Genomic DNA, 25452 nt, shown 5'->3' on the forward strand with positions numbered 1-25452 from the left:
GGCCCCCCCCCCCCGCCACTATCGGGTCTGTAAGTGGCTCGCCAAGGCGCGGCTTGCGAAGGTGGTTTACGGGTTCCTCACCCCTCAATCGGGTTGGAACGAACCCTGAATACGGTATGCAGGCATTGGCCATGGAGCCCGGCGGCATCGAAAAGGCAGAATTCGAAAATTTTCTAGACGATCAGCTTAACACGGTGGAAAGGTTCTACAAGGAAAAGGAGGATGAGGCTGGACAACGTCTCAAGGTGCTTAAAGAGCAGCTTCACGAAATGAGAAACCGACGAACCCAGGAGCTCAACGCTCAAAAGCAACAGGCCGAGATGGAGTTCATGCACGGCCACCACGGACATAGCGACGGTGCGAAGAACGGTCCACTCGGCTGGATTGATCCGGTCAGGTCTAAGATCTTCAGACCAGGACCCAACTCCAGGAACTTGTCAAAGATGGCTCGTACTCCGGTCATGCGTCCTAGGGAAGGCCAAGACGCGAGGATGGACTACATTCGCCGACCGCCCGAGCATGAGGTCCCCTACCGGTCCGCGAAGCGCAAGTTGAAGCTTGCCCTTCAGGAATTTTACCGTGGCCTGGAACTCCTCAAGTCCTACGCCATCCTCAACCGGACTGCGTTCCGCAAGCTGAACAAGAAGTACGACAAGGCCATCAATGCCCGCCCTCAGTACCGTTATATGACCGAGAAAGTGAACAAGTCATGGTTCGTCAACAGCGACGCCCTAGATGGACATATCAAGGCCGTCGAGGACCTATACGCCCGCTACTTTGAGCGCGGCAACCACAAGATTGCGGCGGGCAAGCTGCGAAGCATGGCTCGTAAGCCCAGAGATGAGTCTGGCAGCGCCTTTAGGTGCGGTATTCTCCTCGGTACTGGTGCCGTATTTGGCATCCAAGGCGCCATCTTGGGCGTTCAGCTCCTGTGGGACCATGACGCCCACGTCCGCGAGCAGACGAGCTATCTGTTGCAGATCTACGGCGGTTACTTTTTCATGCTCCTGCTGTTCTGTATGTTTTGCATCAACTGTGCCATATGGACCAGGAACAAGATCAACTATCCTTTCATCTTTGAATTCGACACAAGGAACAATCTCGACTGGCGACAACTAGCCGAGTTTCCCAGCTTGTTTACGTTCATTTTCGGCCTCTTCCTATGGCTCAACTTCAGCTCCTATGGTTCGGACGAGGTGTACGAGTACTATCCGGTTGCTCTCATCTTCGTGTCGGCCCTGATCATTTTCCTTCCCCTCCCCGTCCTCAAGGCTAGGAGTCGAAAATGGTTCGCATATTCTCATGTAAGTCAGCAAATGTGTAATGATTGTATTGAGCCATCTAACGACACTCGACAGTGGCGCCTCTTGCTTGCTGGTCTCTACCCAGTCGAGTTCCGAGACTTCTTCCTCGGCGACATATACTGCTCTCTGACCTACGCCATGTGTGTGAGTGTACTTCGATGCCTCCCTACCGTCGCAAATCTGACCCTTCACAGAACGTTGAGCTGTTCTTCTGCGTCTACGCCAACGCATGGGACAATCCAGTCCAGTGCAACTCGAACCACTCCCGCCTTCTAGGCTTCCTTGGTGCACTTCCTCCGATCTGGCGCTTTCTCCAATGTCTGCGCCGATACAGAGACACTCGCAACATCTTCCCGCACCTCATCAACGGCGGAAAGTACACAATGTCGATCCTCGCTGCAATGTCCCTCTCGATGTACCGCATCAACAACACTAGAGGCAACCTGGCCATGTTCATTACCTTTTCCACAGTCAACGCCATCTACACATGTAGGTACTTCCCTTCATGTTCTCTCAGTACGGCAACTAACAGTAACCCGCAGCAATCTGGGACATCTTCATGGATTTTTCCTTATTGGACCCCAACCCCAAGAAGAAGTCCGGGAAGCCCGACGAGAAGCCCAGCAAATGGCCCGTCCTCCGTCAAACCAGAGCCCTCAAGAGGACGTGGCCATACTACTTCATCGCCGTCGTCGACCCCATCCTCCGCTGGGCCTGGATCTTCTACGCAATATTCACCCACGACACTCAGCACTCCACGATCGTCTCCTTCCTCGTCGCCCTTGCAGAGGTCTCCCGCCGCGGCATGTGGACCCTCTTCCGCGTCGAGAACGAGCACTGCGCAAACGTTACAGCGCGCAAGGCCTCCCGCGACGTGCCGCTTCCCTACCCGACGGAGTCTCCCTCGCGCTCGCCGACCATCAGCGATGCCGGCAAGGACGGCGCCGTGCTTGAAACGACGGGCACCGCAGACGCACCGGGCACGGCAGGCGCCAGCGGGGCTACCACGTCGTCGTCGCGTCGCATGGAGGAAGGCACTGTCAGGCGGCGGAAGTCCAGCGTCGCGATGCCGGCTCCGCAGAGGACTTTCACCACGATATTGGCCGAGGCGCATCGGCAGGACTTTGAGAAGAGAAAGAAGCCCATCGAGGAGGTCGAGCCTCAAATGGAGGAGGCTGGGGGCATGGCGAGCGACGATGGGTCCGGCAGTGACGACGACGATGACGATGATGGGGATAGATCCGATGCTGCGTCTGAAGCGGACTCGATGGAGATTAGAGAGGCACGGGAGCTGGGCGACGACGGACGGCAGGGAACCAGGCGGGCTTAATAGTAATTATAACGCTTTAATGTCTGTCACGATAATGAGACATCTTTCTTGACAATTCTTTCAATTGCATCCATGTTGATGCGTCTTGTGCTAGTACATATTCTACAAGCCATTTCATAAATCATGCTCTGTCCTCGTCTACTCTTTACGCCTCGCTGGAACTCTTACTTCTATATACGCCTGTCCTCTAGTGACTGGCTCCTCTCAGTGCCACTCGCCGTCGATCTTCTCCCAGTGGTCCAGGAAGCCCTTGAAGAACTTGACGCCCAGACCAGGGTCCAGCGCACCGGTCGTCGCGCGGATGGAGTGCATGCTCAACTGCGGCAGGCCGGCGTCAGCAGCCTTGACGCCCATGGCGCTGCTGAGCGCGGGGCCGACGGTGCCGCCGCTGCGGGTGTCGTTGCGGATCTGGAAGGTCTGGGTGGGCGCGTCGGCGAGCTCGCCGACGCGCTGGAGGATGGCGGTGGAGATGGCGTCGGTGGTCATGTGGCCGTTGCTGTCGCCGCAGATGGCGATGCCGACGTTGAGGCGGGGGACGTGGTCGTCGAGGTAGTAGCCGAGGAAGTTGGGGTTGCCGGCGTGGGTGACGTCGGCGGAGACGAGGAAGGAGGAGGCGTAGGTCTGGCCGATGGTGTTGGAGCCGAAGGGGACGTCGGCGGCGGCGGAGAGGGACTCGACGGCGCGCTCGATTGTGAGGGGGAGGAAGTTGGAGCGGGCGCCCTGGCGGAGGAGGGAGCCGATCTCCTCGTCGTCGAAGAGGGCGACGAGCTTGATGATGCCGTCGGAGGGGGAGGATTCGGCGGCGAGGAGGCCGGTGAAGGCGGCCCAGGAGCAGAGCTTGTCGTCGATGCGGCCGCCGAAGATGAACTCGCGGTCGAGGCCGCCGGTCTGGGCGGGCTGGGAGTCGTAGAGCTCGAGCTCCCAGTTGACGATCTGGGTCGGGGAGGCGAGGCCGAGCTCCGAGGAGATGAGCTTGACGAGCTTGGGGGGCTGGGTGTTGACGAAGGAGCCCTTGGGGCCGAGGGGCTCGACGGGGGGGTTGGAGGCGGCGTCGGAGGAGCTCTCGAGGCCGATGATGGGCACGGCCTGGGTCTCGGGGTTGTTCTGGCCCATCATGCCGACGCCAAAGTGCGGCGCGAGGGTGGGGATGCGGGCGATGGGCCAGTCGAGGCGGACGAGCTTGGTGGTGGTCTTGTTGGACTCGTCGCGGACGATGACGCGGCCGCCGATGGAGAGGTCGCGGTCCCACCAGGTCTGGTTGAGGGCGCCGGCGTAGGGGGCGACGCCGAGCTGGAGGTAGCCGGCGCGGGTGGGCTTGGTCGAGACGGGCTTGAGCTTGGCGGTGAGGGCGTCGATGTGGCCGGCGATCATGGCGACGCCGTTGCCGGGCTTGTAGGCCTCGCCGACGGTGAAGGCGATGAGGCCGGAGCCGTTCTTGGTGGTCCAGTACTTGCCGCCGGGCTGGAGCTTCCAGCTGTCGCGGGCGGGCAGCTCGGTGAAGCCTGCGGCGGCGAGCTTGGTCTTGAAGTAGGAGACGGCGTGGAAGATTGTGGGGTTCTCGGTGAGGAAGTCGACGAAGGGCTGGGTGTAGGCTTCGGGCTTGCCCGCGGCGACGGCGCAGAGCTTGCAGGCGGCCGGGGAGGCGGCGCGGGAGGTCTGCTTCACCTCGCTGTAGCGGAGGGCGTTCCAGCAGGACTCGCAGACGGGGTTGGAGGCGGCGGGGCGGCCTTCCATGTCGGCGAGGAGGAAGGGCTTGGACGCCGTGACGGGGATAGTTGTCGAGGCGGCCATCGAGGGCGCGGGCGATTGCGAGCGGGAGAGGGCTTCGGCGGCTTCCATTGCTTGAAGGCGGAGGGAGAGGGAGGACACGCGGGTGCGGAGAGAGTCGGGGGTGTGTTTGGTCATGGTTGGAGGGATGTTGTTGGTGTTATCGCGAGGGAGGGCGTTGTGGTGTTTTGGTGGTGTTTTGATGCAATGCACACGTGCACCAGCGATTGAACAAGTCGGCGGTGTAATTGCGCGAGATGCAATATGCGGTGAGCTTGCTGGAGACGGTATGCCTGTGGAGGAAGAAGAGCGCGAGCCGAGGCACGAGGAGTGGTGGACGTGGGCGAGGATGAAGCCAACTGGATCTTTGGAATCGGATGTGCGAGCCGCCGGAAGCTTCAACGCAACAGACACCCAAATCGGGGGGACAGCACGACTCGCCGATTGACTCAAGCCGATACGGGCCCGGCTGCTGCCCACCTCAGCTCCACCTTCTTGTATTGACCGAGCAAGCTCGTTATCTTATCGCGTTGATGGTTGCCATGGTGGTGGCTGGTAATAGTGTCGCTGCGTTGCGCCGGGGTTCGGGAGGGGGTCACTTGACCATATTCAGAAGGTCACAGGCGCTCAGGATGGCCGAAGGAGGCGGAGGAGCGAGACACTTGTCTGTGGTGCCTTGCGCCAAATAAGCTGCCGTGATTTGGTGGACGATGGTGTCATTTGGAATGTGCACGCGACAAACTGTGAAGACGCGGTTGCACTGCATCCGATCCAGGTGCTTCTTCATCAGCCACACCTTTGCTTAATGTGGCGGTGCGCTCAGACTTCCTGTGGCTTGACGAATCCGCGAACATCACCAACAAACACCAACCATCTCCAGCTGAAGCGGCAGGAACATTGATCGGTCTCCAGAAAAACCTCGTAAAGGTGTGGAGCGCTTTCTACTTTATTAAGGTACCGAAAGCTGAAGTCTCGAACTCGGTGTACCAATCTTAACGTCCCACCTTCCTGCGAGTTCCTTTCTCGCTCTCAACAACACACGCACCGGCTCACCGGGCGCAGGCAGAGTTGAAAAGTCTTTAGCGGTTTTTGGCCTCCTCCGTGAGACCTCGCTTCCGCCTCGTATCTGAAGATCACCCTCGATGTCAAAGTCAGACCTCAGAACCAGCATCGCAACAAGCACCATGATGCCCCGTGTTGCATACCACCTTGCGGGACACACATGTAGTGCAATGCTCCAAACCGAAAATGGGTTTGGCCCATTTTCGGTTTGGCAGCAACTCGCTGACAGCAGCCACGCCTGGCGTAGCTGTCCCTGATCTGTTCATCTTGATGAAACGGTACGGGTCAAAGTCGGCTGCGTCAGAACCCCAAGGTTTCAGGTCGCGTAGGGTCGAGATCCTATTGATTTGCAAGTACCTTAGCTCCCCTTCTTCAACAAAACTGACGTGTCTTCGGTGGTGATGGTCGTATCGCGGAGGATCTCGCGGATGCCGGCTTGGACAGAGTTCACACGCTGCGCCTCCTGGATGGAAGATAACAGGAGAGGACAGGCCGTCTTGAGGATTGAAATGTCGAGAGCCCAGTCAGCTTCATCACCTTTGGTGATGGCCTTGCGGACTTCTTGGCGGATTTCCTGAACCAATCTTGGGCGGAAAGAATTTCGTAGACGGCCCAGAAAGCCGTGGGTGCGTAATTGTCGAGCATCGCCATATCGAAGCCGATGTGAATGCGGCCCATGTCGCGAACCGTAGCGCCGTTTTCTTTTAGAACACGACATCTACCTTTGACAACACACGAAGCTTCCTCGTGTCCACCATTTCGGATGTAATTCTCATGCCAGACTGCGTTGCGTTCCCTCGCTTGCAAAGCATCCCTGGCTGGGATCCGAGGCATGAGCCCTCCCATGACAAGGATGTGAGACTTTCATGCAAAGGTCCTGTTATGGACGTCAACATGGTGATTCATAAAGTGACATCATGTTCCACGTACCAGAAGTCTGCCTCATTTTCGGTCACGGAAGGGATTCATCGGCCCAAACATGCCTTCTGAGGCAGACAGCGCGATGAGATGCTTCAGCCACGTGTAAAGCTCAATCCGAGTCCCAGCTCCCGCTTTTGCCTTCATGGCCAGCTCTTCAACCAGCTCCAAAGTAACCCTCGCCGACACCGAGGCCATGGCATCCGGATCAGGGCCAGCAGACATCGAAGCCCGCTGGACCCTGTCGAACTCTTTGGTCTCGAGTGGGCCTTGAAGGTGGTCCTGGATTCCCAGGACAATATCTCCGAGTCCGCTCAGTGTCTTCAAGGTCTTGGCGGCAAACGGCGTAAGGGAAATAGTTCTGGCATGGCGCTTGATCGCGCTTATGAGTTTCCGCTCCGAGATGACGTAGAGCTTGAAGTTGAAAATTGGCAGGGTAAAGATGCCGGACGGTTGGCTGGATCTGATAACACGCGTCAACAATGGAACTCATTGTGAAAAGGAGGAGAAACGCACGCAACGTCGGTGTAATACCTTCCAGCGCCGCGCTTGGAGATACCGATGAGGTGTCCGATAAGTGGGACGCGTGACCTAACATACTGTGGCTCACGCGAATCTCGTGAGAAGAAGACGAAAAGGTCCAAGGCGTAAGCGCCTGCTATGATCGCGAGGATTGCCCCCAACAAAGTTGCTAAGGCCATCTCGTTTCGACGCTTTTGAAGAACGCGAGAAACGTGAAAACCCGACAACCCGACGACGGTCTCACAAGTTTTGCAAGGAGGGCTGAGACATTGCGCGATGCCGTTTTGGTGCTAGGCCCATCATCTCGCAACGGCGGGCACATTTTGTCTAGTCCAAATCGGCTTGTCAGCTTGTCTCCTGAACCCGCTGGACACTTCGCCAACCACCTCATGCGTGCGATGCCAGGGAAGCGGTTCTCAAAATGTTGCAAAGTTAGCTCTGAAATTTCCGCTACCTCGGCTTCGATGTTGCCAAATATGACAGGCTTACCATCATTGTGAAGTTAGCCCCAGGGTCCAAGTCGAATGATCGACGACTAGTCGGGTCCGAGGCCGCGAGCCGGCACTGCAGCGCCGCCACCTAGTCCAGCCCCGGCCAAAGTTGCCGCAATAGCGTGAGAATCGACACACGGGGTTTTGCTCGTTGAATTAGAGCGATGGTATATGGTAGACGTCACTTAGATCAGAAACCCCAGAGGGCTGCTTCGAACTCCGGGGCACGCGGGCTGCGGAATCCGGGGTGCGGGGTGTGTGGGGTTTGCTAGACAAGACCACATATTTCTGTTTTATATACCGGGGACAGAAATCCCCTCGTTTCGAACTGGATGTGATATCACGCAATTCATCGTCGAATGCCGGGCAGGCCCGATCCGCCCTGGCCCGGTCCGCATATCAAGCTGTTCCTAGTGGTGTTCAAGAGCATCACCGAGGATCCATTGAAACCTTCTCCTCTCTCAGCGTAGCTATGCAGATGGTGTCTTGCTACTTAGAGACGCTTACGCAGCTGTCTGGGAGCTTCATGTAGTATTCCTCTGTAATGAAAACAGTCGACTTCTCAGCATGTCATCCCATGAGAGACAACCCCCCACCCGCTGTTGCTACATTAGCACGGTGATACAAGGCGACTGCAACTCTGCTGAAGCTGCGTCAGCTCTTCTGGCAGGGCTGTTTTACGGGAACCGTCGACATGCTCGGCGAGCTACTCCAAGTCCTGTCAAAATTGTCACCGCCAAGGGCTTCATGACTCGTGGGATAGAAGAGATGAAGAATGGCTCACGGCCAAGTATTGCGACACGGGGTGGCCAGATTGAACTGTACAGCGTTCCTTCAGCCGCCGTCAATCTGTACTTAAGGTCTTGAGATGCACTCCTCCGTCAATCTCAAGGTTGGGTGATCTAATCTCACCTTACCGCATACAACACCCTGTCTTATACATATCTCATTTCTAAAATTCGTCAAAATGCATACAGCTTTTACCAACGGCGGGTTGCGTGCCTCTACTCGTGATGTGTGGGAGAAGCGCATCTCTGAGCTCATCGACCAAGCGCAACAGCACCAATCGCCTTACACAGAGACCTTTGGACCTTATAATATCATGATCCACCCGTCTGTCTACTCGCCCAAGTACTTTCCCGAGACCTGGTGGTATGCGCAGCACCTTCCGCCAATCGTCAACAAGGGAAGCTTTCTGGAAGTTGGCGTCGGGTCGGGACTCACATCGCTGTCCGTTGCCGCGGCTGGATCCCAAGTCTTTGGGGTAGACATCAACCCCGAAGCCGTCAACGTCACACAGAGCAACTTTCAAATCAACCATCAAAAGGGCACATTTGTCGTCAGCAATATCTATCAGAACGTCAATGGCAAGTTTGACTTCATCTATTGGAACCATCCATGGCAGCATGATTCGAATATTCCACTGCAACTGAAATCGGAGAAAACTCTGGACTCTGAGTATCAGCTGTTGCGAAGGTTCGTTGGTGAGGCGTACGAGTATCTGACAGACAAGGGCGTGATTCTCCTTGGCACAAGCGCATATGCAAACCACGAAGCAATCGTTCAGATCGCTCGGCAGAATGGTTACTCGTGCCAGGAGTTAGTCAGGGGAAATGAATCCATTGGAAAGGGTGTTTTCGAGGAATATTATATCCTTGAGCTGAAGAGACAATGATTGCTTTGTTTATACGGAAAGCTCTTTGCAGCCAAGAAGGTTCAACACACCAGTAATGTTCTGTACTCACAACTTCAATCAAGCAAGTCCTTGTTTTCTGAAGAATCAAAGGTGGCTTTGGCCAAACAAAGGTGGCTGGGAGGGGAGATGAAGAATCATCAACCTAGGCCACATCAGCCCCGACCACCCCTTTCCGACTAGTACAACGTGATGGTGTCAAGCCACCAAAGCCGCGTGGTCAGCAGTTGGGACTCCTCTAGACTCAGACTATCAAATAATGGCAGATCCCTACCCACCTGGACAATCGTCATATTAAAGACCCTGACCACCTTAGTGCATTTGCACGACTTTGTTTTGCATTTTGCTGCTGCCACATTGGACCAGAAACACCAGCATCGTCTCGCATCCGATGACCCCCATCGTCGCATCAGGCCCGCCTGATAATACACCCAGGATGGCCGACAGCTGGGTTGTCGATCCGTCACGAACAACATCAGCAACTGAAAGTACAACATTTTCAGAGACAACATCGCCGATTTATCCCGTGGCGAATCTTGCCCAAAGCTCTCATCCGAACACCAGCCTCTCCAATGGCGCTCTTGGCGGAATTATCGCAGCTTCGATTATCGGCGCGTTTGTACTTATCGGGCTACTATGGTTTCTTTGGAGAAGGCAACGCCGGAGCAGAGCGGCGAAAGCAATCGATAAAGAAGGATCCGACGGGTCATTGCCAACGGGGGCGGGAGGGATGAGCAGGGAAGACACCTCGCGCAACATACCGATAGATGACGACATGGCAGAATCTGAGCCACGCGGTCGAGATCCTACACCGAAACCATTGACGATGAGCCTCCAGAATCAAGCTGAACAAACAGGAACAGCATGCCAGAAGTCACCCGAACCTGATGCACGGAAAAGTGGCCGGGAGCCCAGGTTTTCTGAAGAGTACGATGCCGCGATCTCACGAGGTGATTAGCATTTAGGTTAATTTTGGACGCAGATTCTAGACACATTCGCTTCGGGATGTTTTTCAAGTTTTTTTGGGTTTATTGTTTTTAGTAGTCTATCCTTGTGTTGTGATTAACCGCAGCATCATATAGCTGGGTGATGAGAAGCAAACCCGGACCAAACGCCTGAAAACAATTTGTACTTTTCTCACCTACTCCGCATCTCTTTTCCTTGTAGCCGTCGTCCCTGACTGCCGTCGTCCTTGACAACTGTCGTCACTGACCGCCGTCATGACTGACCGCTGTCATCCCTGACTGCCGTCATCCCTGACCACTATCTTCTCTGCCGTCTTCATCTCTGCCGTCTTCATCTCTGCCGTCTTCATCTCTACCGTCTTCGTCTCGACCATCTTCTTCTCTGATCATTAGTGTTTTTGGTGTTTTGTTTTCCTTTTCTTTTGGTTTTCAGTTTTCGTCCCCAACCGTCGTCAGTCGTTTCCGCCGTGCGTTTCACTCCCTCCCCCATGACAGATTAACCTTGGCCTCCTTGACCTTGGCCTCCTCGACCTTGGCCTCCTCGACCTTGGCCTCCATGACCTTGGCCTCCTCGACCTTGGCCTCCATGACCTTGGCCTCCCCGACCTTGGCCTCCTCGACCTTGGCCTCCTCGACCTTGGCCTCCATGACCTTGGCCTCCTCGACCTTGGCCTCCATGACCTTGGCCTCCTCGACCTTGGCCTCCTCGGCCTTGGCCTCCTCGACCTCCCCAATTTCCACCTCCTCGGGGCACCTTTGACGGCACGTTGGCTTCTCTCGGCACTTCCGTGGAAGCGTCTCTCTTGTCCTTGCGGACGGAAGAACCTGGAAGACGTGGGCCCCCACGACCGGAAGGATTGCCGCCACGACTGCCACCCCCTCGCCAGGAACCGGCACTGCCTTGTCTGCTGCCTCCGCTGTTGTCACCACGCGGACCTGGGCCGCCGCTGCTTCCACCACCGCCGCCACCGCTGCTGCTGCTGCTCTGTTGTCCTCCACGTGGTTCAGGCACGAACTCGGTTGGTGCTCCGCGGTCAAAGGTCAAGGCGAACGCTTGATCCTTATCTTTGGGAAAGGCCATCCATTGAAGACTTGGAATTGATCCACCGCTGGGACCTGTCTTGAGTAAGCGATCAGGGTACAGGATAGTTTCAAGTCGATCTACCAGGTCTGCGTGGATGCGTTTGTAGAGAATAAGGGCAACCGAGTGAGGGGTCCACGGTGGAATGGTGACTGGCCACCAATCAGAGTGATTGCCCGAATACAACAGCGAAGCAGCTGGTTTGTCCGGAGCGGTTGCTTTGTCCAGGCAGATTTCCAAGAGGTGGTGACAAACGGGACAACAGCGCTTGGAAACAGCGAGGATGACTGGAAGTATCTTGAAAAGGAAACAGAGCTCCTTGTCAGGCAACTCCAATTCTTTCGCATGCGTAGAAGCTCCGTCTGATTTGTCGACCATCGTGTCCCACAAGACCGTGACGCAGTGCATGATAAGAGGGATGAATTCTGCATGAAGATTTCCTTTCCGTGGTCTCTTCAGCTGCGGCTCAACCTCCAGATTTTGGATCTCCTCGAGGATCTTAAATTGCTCGTCCTTGGTGAAAAGAGTGCCATCTTTCTTCTTGAGGTCTTGGAGTAAGGTATCAAATGACAACACCTCATCTGAGTCGTTGAAAGACTTTGTCGTATCCAGGAAGTTCAGGGGAGCATCGCGAAATACACGGCCGTAGAAGCCATCAAGCTCAGTCCCTCTGACAGTCAATGCCCGCATCGCGTCCGCCTGACGACAGATGTTCCCAGCACACACATCTAAGGACTCAGCCCAGCTTCGGTGTCTGGGATTCGCGTCAATGCTTGTTTCCGCGGGGTCCGTAGGGTGCGTAGGGTCTTCGGGAACATCTTCGGGGGCTTCGGGGAACTTCGTGCGACCTTTGAGCGGCTCTTCTGACCTGAAATCACCTCGAGGCAAGGGTGATCCTGTATACTCGGCGGTCCGCATAGGGTTCGGGACCAGCGGGCCCATCGCGGGAGCTGGTGTGCCAGAGGCGCTGGGAGCTTGAGGAGAAGCAGCTCCACCCATTCCTCTCTGGGGCTGTCCTCCGAGCCGCACAAAAGGGTCATGGATTTGGAAGCGAGACCCGGGAGGCGGGGGATTGCTTGGATTTGTCGGACTTGGGAACACAGACCCTGATGCTATCTTGGAACCCACCACATGGGTAGGTGTGTGGGTACCTGGATTGAATGAGTTCGTCGAGCTCGACTTTGACCAGGGCCCTGAAGATCCACCCTTAGATCCTGGCATAGATGACTGTGTGTTCGCTGGACCGGGCAGATGTTGCTGTGATAGGGGAGACCCTTTGGGCGGGGGTCTCAGAGGGGTATGTCCTTGCGAGCCGGGAGGTGGAGCAACATGTCCTTGGCGAGCAGCGGGAGACGGGTCCTGGCTTACCGGGCGGGAGCTGTGATCGCTTCCGCTCAGGCGTTCAGTCAGAGATTGAGGTCTGTTGTCTGGTGTAGTTATCGGGCGACTCAAGTGATAGCCCTTCGGGCCCTTCTCGCCCTTTTTCTTGTAGGTAGCATGCGTCTCTTCATGCATAATTCTCATCAACCAATCAAGATGGGCATGCCAGAGATGACCCATCGTCGACCTGAACCGACTCAGCAGCATGCTCACCCACTGAAATCGACGAACAGCCTCAAACACATTCTGAGCTCGAACGTGGGGTGACTCCTCTAGCCGGCCTTGCTGGATTGCGTGGTTGAGAGCGTTGACACTTCTCTCGATACCCTCGAAAAGGGCCCTGCAGACATCATGAAAGTCTCTACGGCCTTGTTGGTTATACACGACCGACTCTCCACCTAGCTCATACGAACGGCCGACAACATTCGTGGGATTGAGTGACGAGGTTTTCCAAGTCGGTGCCGAGCCAAGGTTGGAAATCTCTTCAAGAAGCTTGAGCTGCTCGGGATCCGCTATGGTTCTATCTTTATCGGAAAGAATGTGAGTGCGCTTTTCCGGAGAGCCACCTCGAAAGTACGGAATATCGTCGATAGATGCGTAGTCGTGAGTGAAGGTCAAGGAGGACGAGGCATACTGAGCTTCGAGTTGGCCGAGGGTCATCTTCAAGATGTCTCCGAAGTTTCGGTCATCAAAGAGGTACTGCTTGCGCTTCCGGATTCTTCTGAATGACATTGCGACGACATAGTCGTGAAACACTTGTATTGCCGCCATTCTGGCTGGAAGATTATTGCCGAATGAGTGAACCCGTTTGAAGAGGCGAAACACATTGTGGCAGTGTTGACCGAGTGACATGGTCCACTCACCAGGGCCGACGTGACCGTACTGCGTGAAAATGAAATGGCCAATGCCATTGGGACTATTCAGGGTTTCCACCAGGTTCTCGGTCAGCTCCAGATCAGTGATGCTTTGGACGTGAACCGGAGACTGGCCAGGCTGCTTGTTGGACGGCCGCTCAGTGGGGTTTGCCGACACGGTCAGAGCCTTGAGAGGTCTCATACTGTTGCCCTCAAAAGTGCCTTCATCGCTCATCACCGGCCAGATGGAGACAACCTCGTGTTCTCGAACCATCAAATACGCAAGGTGATCCGAGCATTGGTAGAGCAGACGTACCTGCCCCCCTTGTGCATTGCTCAGGCCCTCATGCTGGCGAATCTTGCCGCGATTCGTGTTCACGCTCTCGAATAACTCCAACAGAGAAGTCGCCGTGCTTATTGCTTTGACCAAGTCGGGCCTCACGCACTTGAATTGGAAGCCGCGCGCCATTGTGGGGTCGGGCGAGGCCAGGCAAGACCAATACCAAAGGCAGAGGCAAGGACAGAGCTCTGAGGCAAGGACAGGGCCCAGAGGAGACAGGGTCGGGAGTAGACAGGGTCGGGAAGAAGCCAAGCCGCGCGATAGAAAGCCGAGAGAGAGAAATGCTAGAGGAAGGCGAAGCTAGCAGCGGGGAGGGTCGGGAGGGATTAGGGTCGGGAGGAAGCAAAGCCGGGCGAGAGCAGAGCCGGACGAGAGCAGAGCCGGACGAGAGCAGAGCCGGACGAGAGCAGAGCCGGACGAGAGCAGAGCCGGACGAGAGCAGAGCCGGGCGAAGGCAGAGCCAGAAAGGCTACCTCTGATAGGCGGTTGTTTCTTGGTGGTGCAGCCGCGGCCATGGCTGGGTCAAGTTAGCAAGTGGCAAACGCAGCGATGACTGATGTCGAACTCACGATGGCAGACGACCGCAAAGGTTGGCGCAGTTGAGCTTGATGAAGGAGCTCGTAAGGATTGGTGAAGATCGAAGTTGGTGATGAGATTTGGGAGGGCGAAGTTGGAAGATCCTGCAAAACTAGCAGGAGGGGAGGTGTGATGGAAAAGAAAGAAATTGCAAAGGGCACAACTATCGAAATTTTCTGGCAGCCAAAACCACCGCGTACTTTTACCGCCTGTCGGACTGGGTGCTCCAACGGCTGCCTGCATTGGTAGATTTTGCTCGTCTCTGCTTTCAACTGTCCGTGCTTGAGCGGAACAGGTGAATCATCGACCGTAATTGGTGCCTGTATCCGTTTGATGAAGGTGAATGTTCGACCTGTTACTGGACCCCTTTGTTTCCAATTCACCTGTGGCCTGACATCGCAGTCACCACTGTTGCCCGAAGAAACATTCGAAACTACATCAAGTTAGAATCATTGCAAATGTTTCTAATCAAAATCAATGTTTTAACTTCGTCTCAATATTCTTTTCTGTTTGTTAGGCCTAGGCTGGATGATGATGGAAGGCATCAATATAACCTTCCAAGGAACGACTGGAGGGATCCATGGCCACCAGCTACCTTCCCGTATATCCGAAAGTGAGTATGTATTTTTCTGTGGCGTTCCTATCCCACTTAGGCACCTAGCCTGCCTGTGAGCATGTAGGGTCCGAGTCTGTCCCAAATGGGACAATCTGCCCATCCTCGCCCCAAAATGCTGTGTAAATGCGCCGTTGATCCGCGTCGGAGATATGGCCTCCTTCATACAGCCTATTTGCATCCGCGTCAAACTCGGCCCCTCTCTCGATCAGAAGACAAGCCAAGTCAATGCCAGCTCTTCTGTACAGCGAGAGGTGGAGGGGTTTCTCCCCAGCGTGATTCGCCGCATCAATGTCCGCCCCCTTTCCTACCAAATACCAAAACATGGCATGCAGGTGTTCCCGTTCATGTTTGACTTTCTCCAGGTTCCAGTCGTCGAGGTTCATTGCCATGAAGTGCAACGGAGTGTTACCATCACTATCCCTGACGTTTGGGTCGACCCCAAGCTCTCCCACAAGGAATTCTGCCACATCCAAGTCCAGGTACGCACAAGCCTGGTGCAACGCATGAACATCTCCGCGGGTTCGTGTGATGAGCGACGCACCGGACTGAATGAGTTGCTTCGCCATTTGAAAACGGATACCACTCGTGTCGGGCTGTACAACATAGCGCTTCCTTGGCGACAGATATCGGCCTGCTTTCAAAGCAAAGAACAGGGCGTTTGCCCCGAAGGGAGGTGAAGTCTCGCCTTCATTGCAGATGACACCATACTCATCCGATGTATGGGCGAACATGTAAACTTGCTGATGAACAAACATTCGCTCAGGTCGAGCTTTGGGCCCTATGTGGGCTCTCCGTTGCACATCAGCGCCATTATTCAGCAAGAAGTCAACGACAACAGGATGCGCATGGTATGCAGCCAGATGCAGAGCGGTGAGAGTGGAAGTGACACCCTCTCTCCAACGATCCTCGACACCGTAGGAACGGCAGTCAATGTCCTCGTCCTCCACAAAGTCTGTATGGTCTTCCATGTTGAGATCGGCGTGTCCAAGGTCGATTGACTTGAGAATCCCGTCAAGATTTCCCTTCTTGGCCGAGAGCAGGAGTGCCGATGAATGGTTGAATTGGACATCTCGTCGGTATAGAATGGGGGTAATGATGTTGTAGAATGATTTGCAAGATGCTGCCATTCGAGCCAAGTCTTTCCAGTGGTCGAAGGCTCCGTAGGTCTGGTGTCGCCCTGTGTCGATGTATTCTCTCATATCATATCCGCTTTTATTCGTGATGTAGCCTTTGTAATCTTGGTAGAAGCTGTTCTCGAAGAGCTTGTCCACGATCGCATAGATGATGGATACTGGTAAGTCAAGGAGGGTGAGCCTACATGGCTGTAATGCCGCGGATGGGGCGTGGTCGTGCATGCTTCGTAGGAATACTGCTACTTGGAATGAGATGAAAATGAATGTGTGAACCTTCGTCGAGTGGAAGAAGTGCGATGTTTTTCAGCGAAAGAAAAAAAAAAATTGAGGCGGTTGTTATTACCGTTGATGAGCTTGGGCTGATCCGCGTCCCATCGGAGATCCTCACGTGGACCCAGCTGTACGACATGCTTTTGTGTACCGCCCCTAGTCTTAAGTAGGAAAGGTGGCAAGCATGGCAGGTAGCAAGGATGGAGATCTGCCGTCTCTCACCGCCCAGCCCAGATAGGCATCAAGGTCCTTTTCTCTTTTCATTCCCTCCCGCCCCCCCCNCCCCCGGCAGCAGCACAAAGTCGTGCTACATAACTATCTGCCCTGGAATGTGTTGGTGGACCAAATCAAGCGTCTCCGACAGAGCCCGAGCAGACTACCAGGCGCATTTCAAAGGAGAGATTTATGTAGGGCCCGATTCTCAGGGCACCTGGTACCTAGAAGACAATGATCCACAGGGGGTGGGGGCAAATTGCTTATCAGCTTATCAGTCCCTCGCACTTTTTGTCCGTTTCGGGATTAGCCTCAACTGGCGTATCAGGCAGTATCTTGCTCGGAATATGTGACCAGGTTTACGCGTTCCGAATTTCGTCTCGGGGGTCGCCCAGGTTTTGATAGCGAGCACAAGGCTTGACCAACAACATGCTGCCAAGTCAGTAGAGAGAATCATGATGACTGAGAAAATTACAAGCATGAGAAAAAATCAGAAAGGCAGAAGTGAGCGTAACGCAGTTCCGGATTTCAAGGGACAGTGCTAATCCAAAAACAGGTGGATGCTCAACATGCAAACAACGGGTACGTAAATTGAATGCTCTTTAACTACTTTGAAGTAAAAAAGCAACTTCTCACATTTTTGTTGTTCCATTAGCGTGTCAAGTGCGATGAGCAGCAGCCAAGCTGTCATCGCTGCGTAAAAATCGGAGTTTCTTGCCCTGGGTATGGACAACGCATCAAGTGGTCTACGAAGCACGAGAGACGTCCCCCTCAGTCATCAAGTGCCACGAAATCCTATATAGGTGTCTCGAATCCATCGCCATTGCAGCCTGGTGCTGATAACGCAGATTATGTGAGCACCTACACCTCGTCTATGCGGATTGCGAAGAAGGCTTGCGAGCGTTCGAGCCCGGTGGCCCACACGCGAGCAGTATCTCTTGGAGATACTTCTACACCTATGCGAAAATCAGTGGGCAACGAAACGTTCACGAACCTATACACTCCCACTGATAGGCAGTCTCTCATGCTGAATCATTACTTTGTGGTCATCTGTCAAGTCATTTCGAACTTCGACTCGGCTGCTAATCCTTTCCGAAATGAGGTTTCTAGCATGTTGGATACATCGCCTTTGCTTTATCATTGCATTTTGAGTTTATCAGCAGCGCACCTACATCAAAATGACACCGGCCAAGCCAACATCTCACTGCAATATCAAACGGAGGCAATCTCCAATCTGTCCAAACAACTGGCAGAAACGAGCGTTGTCAAATCGAAGGAGCCTGACACTACACGTGTTGAGTCGAGTAGTACCCAAATCTCCAAGAGCCTCACTGTAAAAGACGATGTTCTCTTGGGAGCGATTCTTCTTGGAATAACGTCGGTTAGTCTACAATGCAAGTGTGATGTTTATTCTCAAGCTCATCCTGTGATAGGCTTGGCATGATGCGTCGTCGACTGGACTACCCCATCTATACGGGACGAGACAGCTATTCAAAGGCTGGACATCTTCCAACAACTTGGACCATCCAGACAGGCGGTCTGACATGACGCCTGTTCAAACCTTCTTGTCATCATCCATGATGTATTGGGAAGCAATGAGCTCGTTCATTCACGATCAAAATTTGGACGTACTGGACTACCTGGAAATCTTCGACCAATCCAGTGAAGCGTCATCAGTAACGCCATGCCCATGGACAGGAGTAGGGTCATCAGTATTCCTACACCTCGCAAAAGCAGGAACACTGGTCAGAAACAAAAGAGCTTTGCGGAGTCTTGATTTCGTCAAGAACGGGGAGTTCCACCGACAGGCGTTGCATATCGACTTACTAAACGAGGCTTCATCCCTGGAACAGGCGATTCTGAGCTATGAACTCCCCGTCATGTACCGAGTACAGGATGTCGGCGATCCTCGCACGCCACCGGATCATCTGCTTGTTATTGCCCGGTGCTATCAGCTGTCAACCTTGCTGGAAATCTACCGTGCGTTTCCTGAACTTGCGACGTCAAACATCGTGGAAGATTCCGGACGTCTACGAAAGAGTGGTGTCGAAGGTAGCACACAGCCAGATGTGGTGCTACAACTCGCCCTTGGCATACTGAAAAGGTTGAGAGGGATACCAGCCAGCTCAGGCACCGTCTCAACGCAAACGCTGCCACTGCTCATCGCAGGCAGTGCGTTGAGGCAAAGCTTCGCATCTGGAGCGATTGGATCACAATTTCCCAACACAGATATGTTGCACTTCAGGGAATTTGTGCGCACACGTGTCCTTCATTTGTACCGCACTGTTGGCTTGCGCATTATCAAGCATGTTGCGATCATTTTGAACGAAGTGTGGTCACTTATGGATACCATGGACAGTGAAGGCGCATGTATTCAGAGGGAGATCCACTGGATTGATGTTATGTGTGAGATGAAGCTCGAAACTATGCTTGGCTAGTCGGCACATGTAATTCGATGCAGCTTATGCTATTGAGCACGCTACGATGTTGAAATTCAGGTATCTGTTTGATACATGTTATCGAATAGCTTACAACTTCGCCCTCTGGTCGCAGAAAAAAGCCAAGGCATAGGTGTCTGTTGAAAATGAAATTGTCGATCCCTTGGTGAAAAGCATCACATCGCCTGCTTTGGCGATTACTTTTGCGCCCGTCTCGTCCTCCACTTGGCATTGCCCCTCAGTGAAGTACTTCGCCTCGTCAAACTCATACGTGAAAACACATGGCTCTCCCTTTTCGATCCGGAAAAAGCCGGCGGATATCGGGTTTGATGAACCAACATCGCTGGTAGAAACAACATCTGAGCGGTGATCAGTAATTTAGCCGATGCTTCGGAGATTCAAAGCGACTTACCACCCCCGAAGGCATTCGTTGAGCCATCCATGGCTGGCTGCTTCTTGGAAGCTGCTTGAAGCTTATGAGTGAAAGGCATGTTTGAAAAGTAGTCGATGAGATATGAGATGCAATGTCTGCTGTGATCGGAACCGATCAATTGAGTCCTCCCAAAACGGCTATGTGGCAGCACTTAAATACACCCCACGGGACCTTTCAGCAACCCGACACACCAGAATCAAAACCAAATGGATTAGAAATTGAACTTGTGAGTCGGAGTTCCTTTAGTTCCGAGCCCTGCAGTGGAAGACGTCGGCTCAACGATCATGGCCCAGACAATCAACCTCGCACTTTTTCTCCCAAATAGGCAACCGGCGCCCCGCATACCCATACCCGGCATCGCCTTATATCTTGCTTCAACTTTCGTTCTCAACCATGATACTCACAATCCAAACCAGATATTTTCTGTTCGCCGAAATCATGTCTGCTACTCGTGAAGGCTACCTTTGGACTCCCGCGGGAGAGACAGTTGGCCTCCAGACCGACGCCGTTGTCAGCAGCACGCCCGATTCTTCTCTACTTTCAACCTACGATGTTATCGTCATTGGAGCTGGCTTCGCAGGACTAGTCGCAGCTAGAGATCTAAGCCGAAACTTGCATCTCAGGGTTCTTCTCTTGGAGGGCCGGGACCGTATTGGTGGAAGAACATGGACTGCCAAAGCCCTCGGTGAGGAATTCGAAATGGGAGGGACATGGGTTCATTGGTAACATCCTCACTCACCAATCACCTACCTATACTAACACATTTCAAGGAACCATCCGCATGTCTTCACGGAGATTCGCCGTTACGGCTTGCAGAAGAATTTGAAAACCTCTGCAGGGACCGCTGACGTGGAGACAACTCGCTACACGGCTGCCTTCTCTCCCTCTCAAGAGATCAATGGCGAAGAGATGAACGCAGCCGTTCAAAGAGCCGCCGATGCTTTCTTCTCAATTGACGGTTTATCCAGCCGCAAGCTGATGCCGTATCCTCACGATCCGCTTCGTGAGCCTGCTCTCTGGGCTAGGTACGACCATCTATCTGCCAAGGATCGACTTGACCAACTCGAGATTCCACAGGCCGAGAAGGACCTGTTTGACGCCATGATCAGCTCCTTTGGAGCCGTTCCTGGCGACCAATGTGCCTTTACCGAGGTGCTGCGGTGGTATGCTCTTGGTGGCCATTCCATGGCCGGCGTGTTTGAGCTCGCGGGAACGTACAAGCTCGGCAAAGGTGGCATGACCTCTCTGGCTCGAAGCATTATGGGCGATTATGGTGGACATCTGGTGCTGAATGCCGCCGTCGATCGGGTGGTGCAGAATGGGACGTCTGTTACTGTATCCACGAAGGCCGGGCATCGGATTGAAGCAAAGTACCTAATCTCGACGATCCCCTTGTAAGTTGTTGGCCACCTCTCTACCGGGAGGAAAACACAAGTACTCACCGCAACATAGAAACTGTCTTTCTGGAGTATCGTTCTCGCCCGCCCTATCTCCCCGCCGCCAGGAGGCCATCAAATCTGGCCACATCAACAAAGGAACAAAAATCCACTTTCAGCTGGCTCAGGAGCGGCCGGGATGGTTCTCCGTGGCCAGCGGATACGGGAGCTCTCCGTGGTGCTTCGCGTTCTCTGACCACAATGGCACTACCGCGAAGAAGGGCACGTTTTGCATTGGCTTCGGCTACGGCTCGCATCTCACAAACCGCCATGCCAACGACGAGATTATCTCGACTTTCAAAGAGCACATGAACCCTGGTGCTGAGGTTCTGGCGTACCTTACCCATGATTGGGTGACTGACGAGTTTTCCAAGGGTACTTGGAGTTGTTGGGGTCCGGGTAGTATGACCAAGTCTCTGCAAGAACTGCAGAAGATTGATGGGAGAATTCTTTTTGCAAGTGCTGATTGGGCTGATGGCTGGAGGGGATTCATTGATGGTGCGATTGAGAGGGGCATGCTTGCCTGTAAAGATGTTGAGCGACTTCTATCACAGGAGAAGATAGCCCCGAGGATGTAGGTGGCCAGGATTCTCAAAAGTAGACATCGATAGGTCTTGAAAAGCCCTATGGAGTCAATTCAAGCAAAAAAGAAATCATATTCACGACTTCTCATACGAGTTTTGAACCTAAATTATTAGTCAAATGTAAATCAAACCAATCTCAACTCTGAATATGCTTTCAGTATCTGTAGGTTAATTTGGTGTTTCTTCGTCAATAAAAAAAGACAGAATAGAATAGAACGCCCTAGGATATTGACAACACAGCACAGACCTGCCGCTGGGTGTAAATTGCTACGGTTAATGAATGATTGTCCAGTTGGCTTCGTTCCAATCTTTTGATACAAGGGAAAGATTGATTCGTCCGTCTATACACCGTCGCACGAGGTCCAGACATCTTCCCTGTATCCTCTCAATGACTTCAGGAATGCTAAAGCCAATGGTCTTAGGCAGCGTAAGGGAGCCCTCCCCACTGGGCCTGGGCCGTGGGAGTTGATGATCGCCATGGACACGGACGGGACGGCGCGGAGATCTTCAAAGATGGGGTGCGGTCCATGCGATGTGGCGACTCGGAGGGGCCTTCTCGAACCCCCTTCTATGTTCGATTTCGGGAACATACGAGATTTGGTTTCACTGCGCTTGCCGGACAGCCGGTGGCCAGGGAGACACGACGACGCAGGGTTAGGTGTGCCCGTTGTCATCACGAGGGAGTATCATGGTCAGGATAATTCTCGTTCGAGCGGGCCGGCCTGCGACAACTGTGAAGTATGACTGACGATGCTCAGGCAAGGGATGTTCTTTCGGACAAGCATTTATCATCGATTTAATTATGATCTTTGGTTGAGACTGAGGGAGCTGCGGCATCTAACTTCCGACCTCAGCCTGAGGCCTTTGCCCCGTGGTGGCGCGTGTGCATCGTCTTCCTACTGATGTAAGCTCCAGGAAATTCATCAGCTTCAAACTTCACGATGCCTTCAACCTGCCTGTTCCATCCAGTTTGTCTGACGGCAGGACCAACCAAAAAGACCACAGCCCGGGCTGCACGGTCTCCAACTGCCTATCTCCTCTTTCTGCACGACCGCAAGCGATGGGGACAGTCAGATAAGAATCAGCCATGCCACCCCAGCCGCCAAGATGGGGTGCAATAATGCGCGCTGACCATGCCCGCAGACAGCGTGCCTTGCGTCCGTCTTACAAGCATGACAGCCAATTGGCCTTGGCCCCCCATCCGGGCGCATTCCGCACGGGAGGGGGAGAACAGCGGCGGCAACGTAAGCAGAGAAGACTCAGTGGGAAAGGATGTGAGACAGCACCAGCACCAGCACGAGCGGCAGCCGGCAATAGGGGGAGACAGACAGACAGACAGACAGACAAGACAGCACTGCACGGGTGGTGGCCGCGCGGTCTGCACTGTCTCGGGTCCCCTGATGGGGCTTGCTACGTGCTGAGCTGTCGTGTCCTGTGTCAGTTAGTTGAGTCCTGCCATCTTAAACATGGGCGCCGGTCCCGATATTTTGGGACGACATGAGCATTGTGAGTGTTGGTGTTGGTTTCTTCTTCTTGGCCGTCTGTGCTGGATGCTTCATTTTGTTCGACGACTTTTCGCAGTTCAGTGTCTGTCGCGTGTGGCGTGCGCAGTGCTCGTGCTCGGTCGCCGTACCCGACTGGATGAAATTTACGAGGTTGCTTGCCGGGCTCCGTGCCGTCCGGGCCGCGTCGTCTTTCTGGTTTACCAAGGGAGGGGGGAAGGGGGGAGGAGGGACGCCTCTGCCGTTTTGCTCGTCATGGGCGGCGTTCACTTGGGAAGGAAACGGAAAGATCGTATCGCGCCATTGATGAGGTGCTCTTTTTTTGGGTGCGAGGGCGCCGGGTTAGAAAGATGGGAGACAAGTTCGAAATGGCCCGATTGAAGGGAATGAAACAGCCCGAGGAAGCCCTTTCCAAGATGACGGAACAAATTTGCACGGGAGGCGCAGGAACCGTCCGACGTGCTGAGGACGTAGGTGGTGTAGTGTGGTGTTGTGGTGGTTTAGTGGTTTAGTCTAGTACGGTGCGGCGCGTTGGTGTTGAGAACGGACATTCGGCGACCGGGGTGTTTCCTCTTCTTGCCTCGGGTGCTTGGCAAACTTGTGAATGGGATTCTTTTTTTCAATGGTTTGCTGCAGGTCAGGGATTGTCATGCGGTCTTCATGTCGGGCTGGGCTGGGCCTTTTACTGTGCCTGTTGGCCATGGGCGGAACTTGGCCGCAAGAGGGAAAAGGCGATAGAGATAGAGCCTATGGAGGAGAGCTGATATCCATGGATGGTCATGTTTGGCGCGTGGTCAATATTCAAGTAGTCTACAGTAGTGGCGAGAGAAACCGAAGGGCTGGAACCCAGAGATGGAGAATTAGAGAGCTGACATCGCCGGTCTGCCGCCACAGGGTCGCAAGCTGATGGGGGCCAGAGGGAGATAATGAAAGGGAGAGAGCGGGAGGGCGGGCGGAGATGGAACAAAAGATGGGGCGAATGTTGGGAAAAAAAAAGCATAAGAATTCAATGGTTTATGCATACTACGCAGTATCGACTGCATGGCAGCATGGAAACGGCGACGGAAGAGGAATCGTGATCAAGTCCAGGTCCCGGCGGTTCGATACGAGAGCCGCTAGCGAGCCGTCCTAGGCGGCTTCTGGTGCACCAGAGCTCCAGAGCTGGATGCACAGCGGGCCCAAAGGCAGTTGGATGGATGGTTGTGGCGCTTTTTAGTGAGCAGGAACCGCAAACCGCGTCCGAAGTTCGTGTTGTTCCTGGATGCCCGCTAGACACCATTGCCGTTGGTCTCCTTTTTGTTGTTCCTGCCCTGAAACTCTAGCTTCTAGGGGTCTTCAGCTCTTTGTGTGCCGTCGACAACAATGAGTGGGGAATATATTTCAGCTCCATCGACGGACCATTCTTTCCCTGTCTCTGATGACGAGGCCTGTCATGGTGGTGTTGATTGCAGGAGCTTTACCAAGACATTAGCAGGAGATCACTATCAGAGTGAGGCCGACACCTACAGAGAGAGAGATAGAGAGGAAGGGACCGCAGAAGAAGAGAAGAAAAGTGCGAAATGGTGTTGACACGCTAGAGCTGGACAGGCTAGAGGCGCCTGCAGGATGCTATTTACAGCTCCGCTCCGAACCAGCGGCTGGCTGACTGGCTGGCTGATTGGGCAGTTGCGGCTGCACTGCAAGCTGTGGTGTAGGTGACATGGCATCATGTATTGCTTCTTGGGGGAAACAGCTTGGCAATAGCCGTTGGTGATTCACCTGCTGGATGGATGGGACACTGTTATCAGAGTCAAGACAGCGGGGACCTTCTGTCATCTTCAGTCGAACCCTGCATCGATCGCAGTCATGTCTGGATTTCCGAAGACAATGAACCAGCCAAGGCCTCAACGGTCATGTCGGGTCAGCACATGGGAATAACAGGACGGGAATGTTTACTCCAGAGGGGCGGCCGGCGGGCGGGCCACTCGCGTATTTCGCCCGGACCACGTTTCCCCGATAACATTGTGGACTCTTTCGCAGGATGGGCGCAGGGAACAATAACTCTGTGTGATGGGGGATGGAGAACACGACGGGAACAGTGGACAAAGGGCCACTCGAGGCGAACCACCACATGGCAGGGCCCAGGGCTATCTCTTCCTCAGATGCTCAGTTGATCATCGCAGTCTCTGCTTCTGATTGGACATTTCACTTGATAGAGGCGTCAGGCTTCCTGGGAGCTGAAGCAGCGTGGAGCAGCCGGGTCGTCGGCGAATAAACCGAGCCAGTCTGGCGGCGGGAGGAGGACAAGGGAAGCTGGTGAAGTGTTTTCCTAGGCCAGCAACGCCAGCAAGCCCATCAAGCCCAGTGAAGGTCTTCACTCAGGTAAGGTATTCGCTGAGTGAGGGTGAGGAACGTACCGGGGTGGCGCTGAGTGGGGCATCTCATTTAACCGTATCTGCCCTGAACCCCACTGCGCTTTCTCAATCAGGCAAGTCGACTTTCCCACCATCATCGTTCTTTCTTTCATCCATCCCAATCCACGTCGTCAACTTTCGCCTCTCTCTG

At 54.1% G+C, this 25452-nt stretch overlaps 9 protein-coding genes across 9 annotated transcripts in view; 4 read left to right on the plus strand and 5 right to left on the minus strand.

The window, feature by feature from the left end:
* The window catches only part of GCG54_00000551 (Protein SYG1-like), a gene marked incomplete at both ends in the record, with an annotated part of 3419 nt that extends 785 nt beyond the window's left edge, over positions 1-2634 (plus strand). Inside the window, 4 exons of the mRNA XM_045400687.1 lie at positions 35-1304; positions 1359-1448; positions 1499-1793; positions 1847-2634. Coding sequence (XP_045263360.1) covers positions 35-1304; positions 1359-1448; positions 1499-1793; positions 1847-2634 — 2443 coding nt within the window. The remainder of the gene's footprint in view (positions 1-34; positions 1305-1358; positions 1449-1498; positions 1794-1846) is intronic.
* A 204-nt stretch (positions 2635-2838) lies between these two features.
* Positions 2839-4539, minus strand: GCG54_00000552 (Vacuolar aminopeptidase 1; the record flags this gene model as incomplete). Its single annotated transcript, XM_045400688.1, has 1 exon — positions 2839-4539. The coding sequence occupies one exon, from the start codon at positions 4537-4539 to the stop codon at positions 2839-2841; it is 1701 nt and encodes a 566-aa protein (XP_045263361.1).
* Positions 4540-5821: 1282 nt separating this feature from the next.
* GCG54_00000553 (uncharacterized protein) lies at positions 5822-6141 on the minus strand (the record flags this gene model as incomplete). Its single annotated transcript, XM_045400689.1, has 2 exons — positions 5822-5926; positions 6001-6141. 2 exons carry the CDS (start codon positions 6139-6141, stop codon positions 5822-5824), a joined length of 246 nt encoding a protein of 81 aa, XP_045263362.1.
* A 264-nt stretch (positions 6142-6405) lies between these two features.
* On the minus strand, positions 6406-7082 carry GCG54_00000554 (uncharacterized protein; the record flags this gene model as incomplete). The annotated part of the gene is made up of 2 exons (XM_045400690.1): positions 6406-6844; positions 6898-7082. The coding sequence occupies 2 exons, from the start codon at positions 7080-7082 to the stop codon at positions 6406-6408; spliced, it is 624 nt and encodes a 207-aa protein (XP_045263363.1).
* A 1279-nt stretch (positions 7083-8361) lies between these two features.
* GCG54_00000555 (uncharacterized protein) lies at positions 8362-9069 on the plus strand (the record flags this gene model as incomplete). Its single annotated transcript, XM_045400691.1, has 1 exon — positions 8362-9069. One exon carries the CDS (start codon positions 8362-8364, stop codon positions 9067-9069), a length of 708 nt encoding a protein of 235 aa, XP_045263364.1.
* Positions 9070-14940: 5871 nt separating this feature from the next.
* On the minus strand, positions 14941-16254 carry GCG54_00000556 (uncharacterized protein; the record flags this gene model as incomplete). The annotated part of the gene is made up of 1 exon (XM_045400692.1): positions 14941-16254. The coding sequence occupies one exon, from the start codon at positions 16252-16254 to the stop codon at positions 14941-14943; it is 1314 nt and encodes a 437-aa protein (XP_045263365.1).
* Positions 16255-17170: 916 nt separating this feature from the next.
* On the plus strand, positions 17171-18953 carry GCG54_00000557 (Beauvericin cluster-specific repressor BEA4; the record flags this gene model as incomplete). Its single annotated transcript, XM_045400693.1, has 2 exons — positions 17171-17896; positions 17949-18953. Coding segments are annotated over 2 exons (1731 nt in total), but the record flags the coding sequence as incomplete, so codon positions are not given.
* A 90-nt stretch (positions 18954-19043) lies between these two features.
* GCG54_00000558 (uncharacterized protein) lies at positions 19044-19444 on the minus strand (the record flags this gene model as incomplete). The annotated part of the gene is made up of 2 exons (XM_045400694.1): positions 19044-19312; positions 19366-19444. The coding sequence occupies 2 exons, from the start codon at positions 19442-19444 to the stop codon at positions 19044-19046; spliced, it is 348 nt and encodes a 115-aa protein (XP_045263367.1).
* A 380-nt stretch (positions 19445-19824) lies between these two features.
* On the plus strand, positions 19825-21400 carry GCG54_00000559 (Monoamine oxidase N; the record flags this gene model as incomplete). The annotated part of the gene is made up of 3 exons (XM_045400695.1): positions 19825-20108; positions 20157-20780; positions 20839-21400. 3 exons carry the CDS (start codon positions 19825-19827, stop codon positions 21398-21400), a joined length of 1470 nt encoding a protein of 489 aa, XP_045263368.1.
* Positions 21401-25452: the final 4052 nt, after the last annotated feature.

The sequence above is a fragment of the Colletotrichum gloeosporioides genome (assembly GCF_011800055.1).
Source record: "Colletotrichum gloeosporioides strain Lc1 chromosome Unknown consensus_50, whole genome shotgun sequence".
In the NCBI taxonomy this organism is placed as follows: domain Eukaryota; kingdom Fungi; phylum Ascomycota; class Sordariomycetes; order Glomerellales; family Glomerellaceae; genus Colletotrichum; species Colletotrichum gloeosporioides.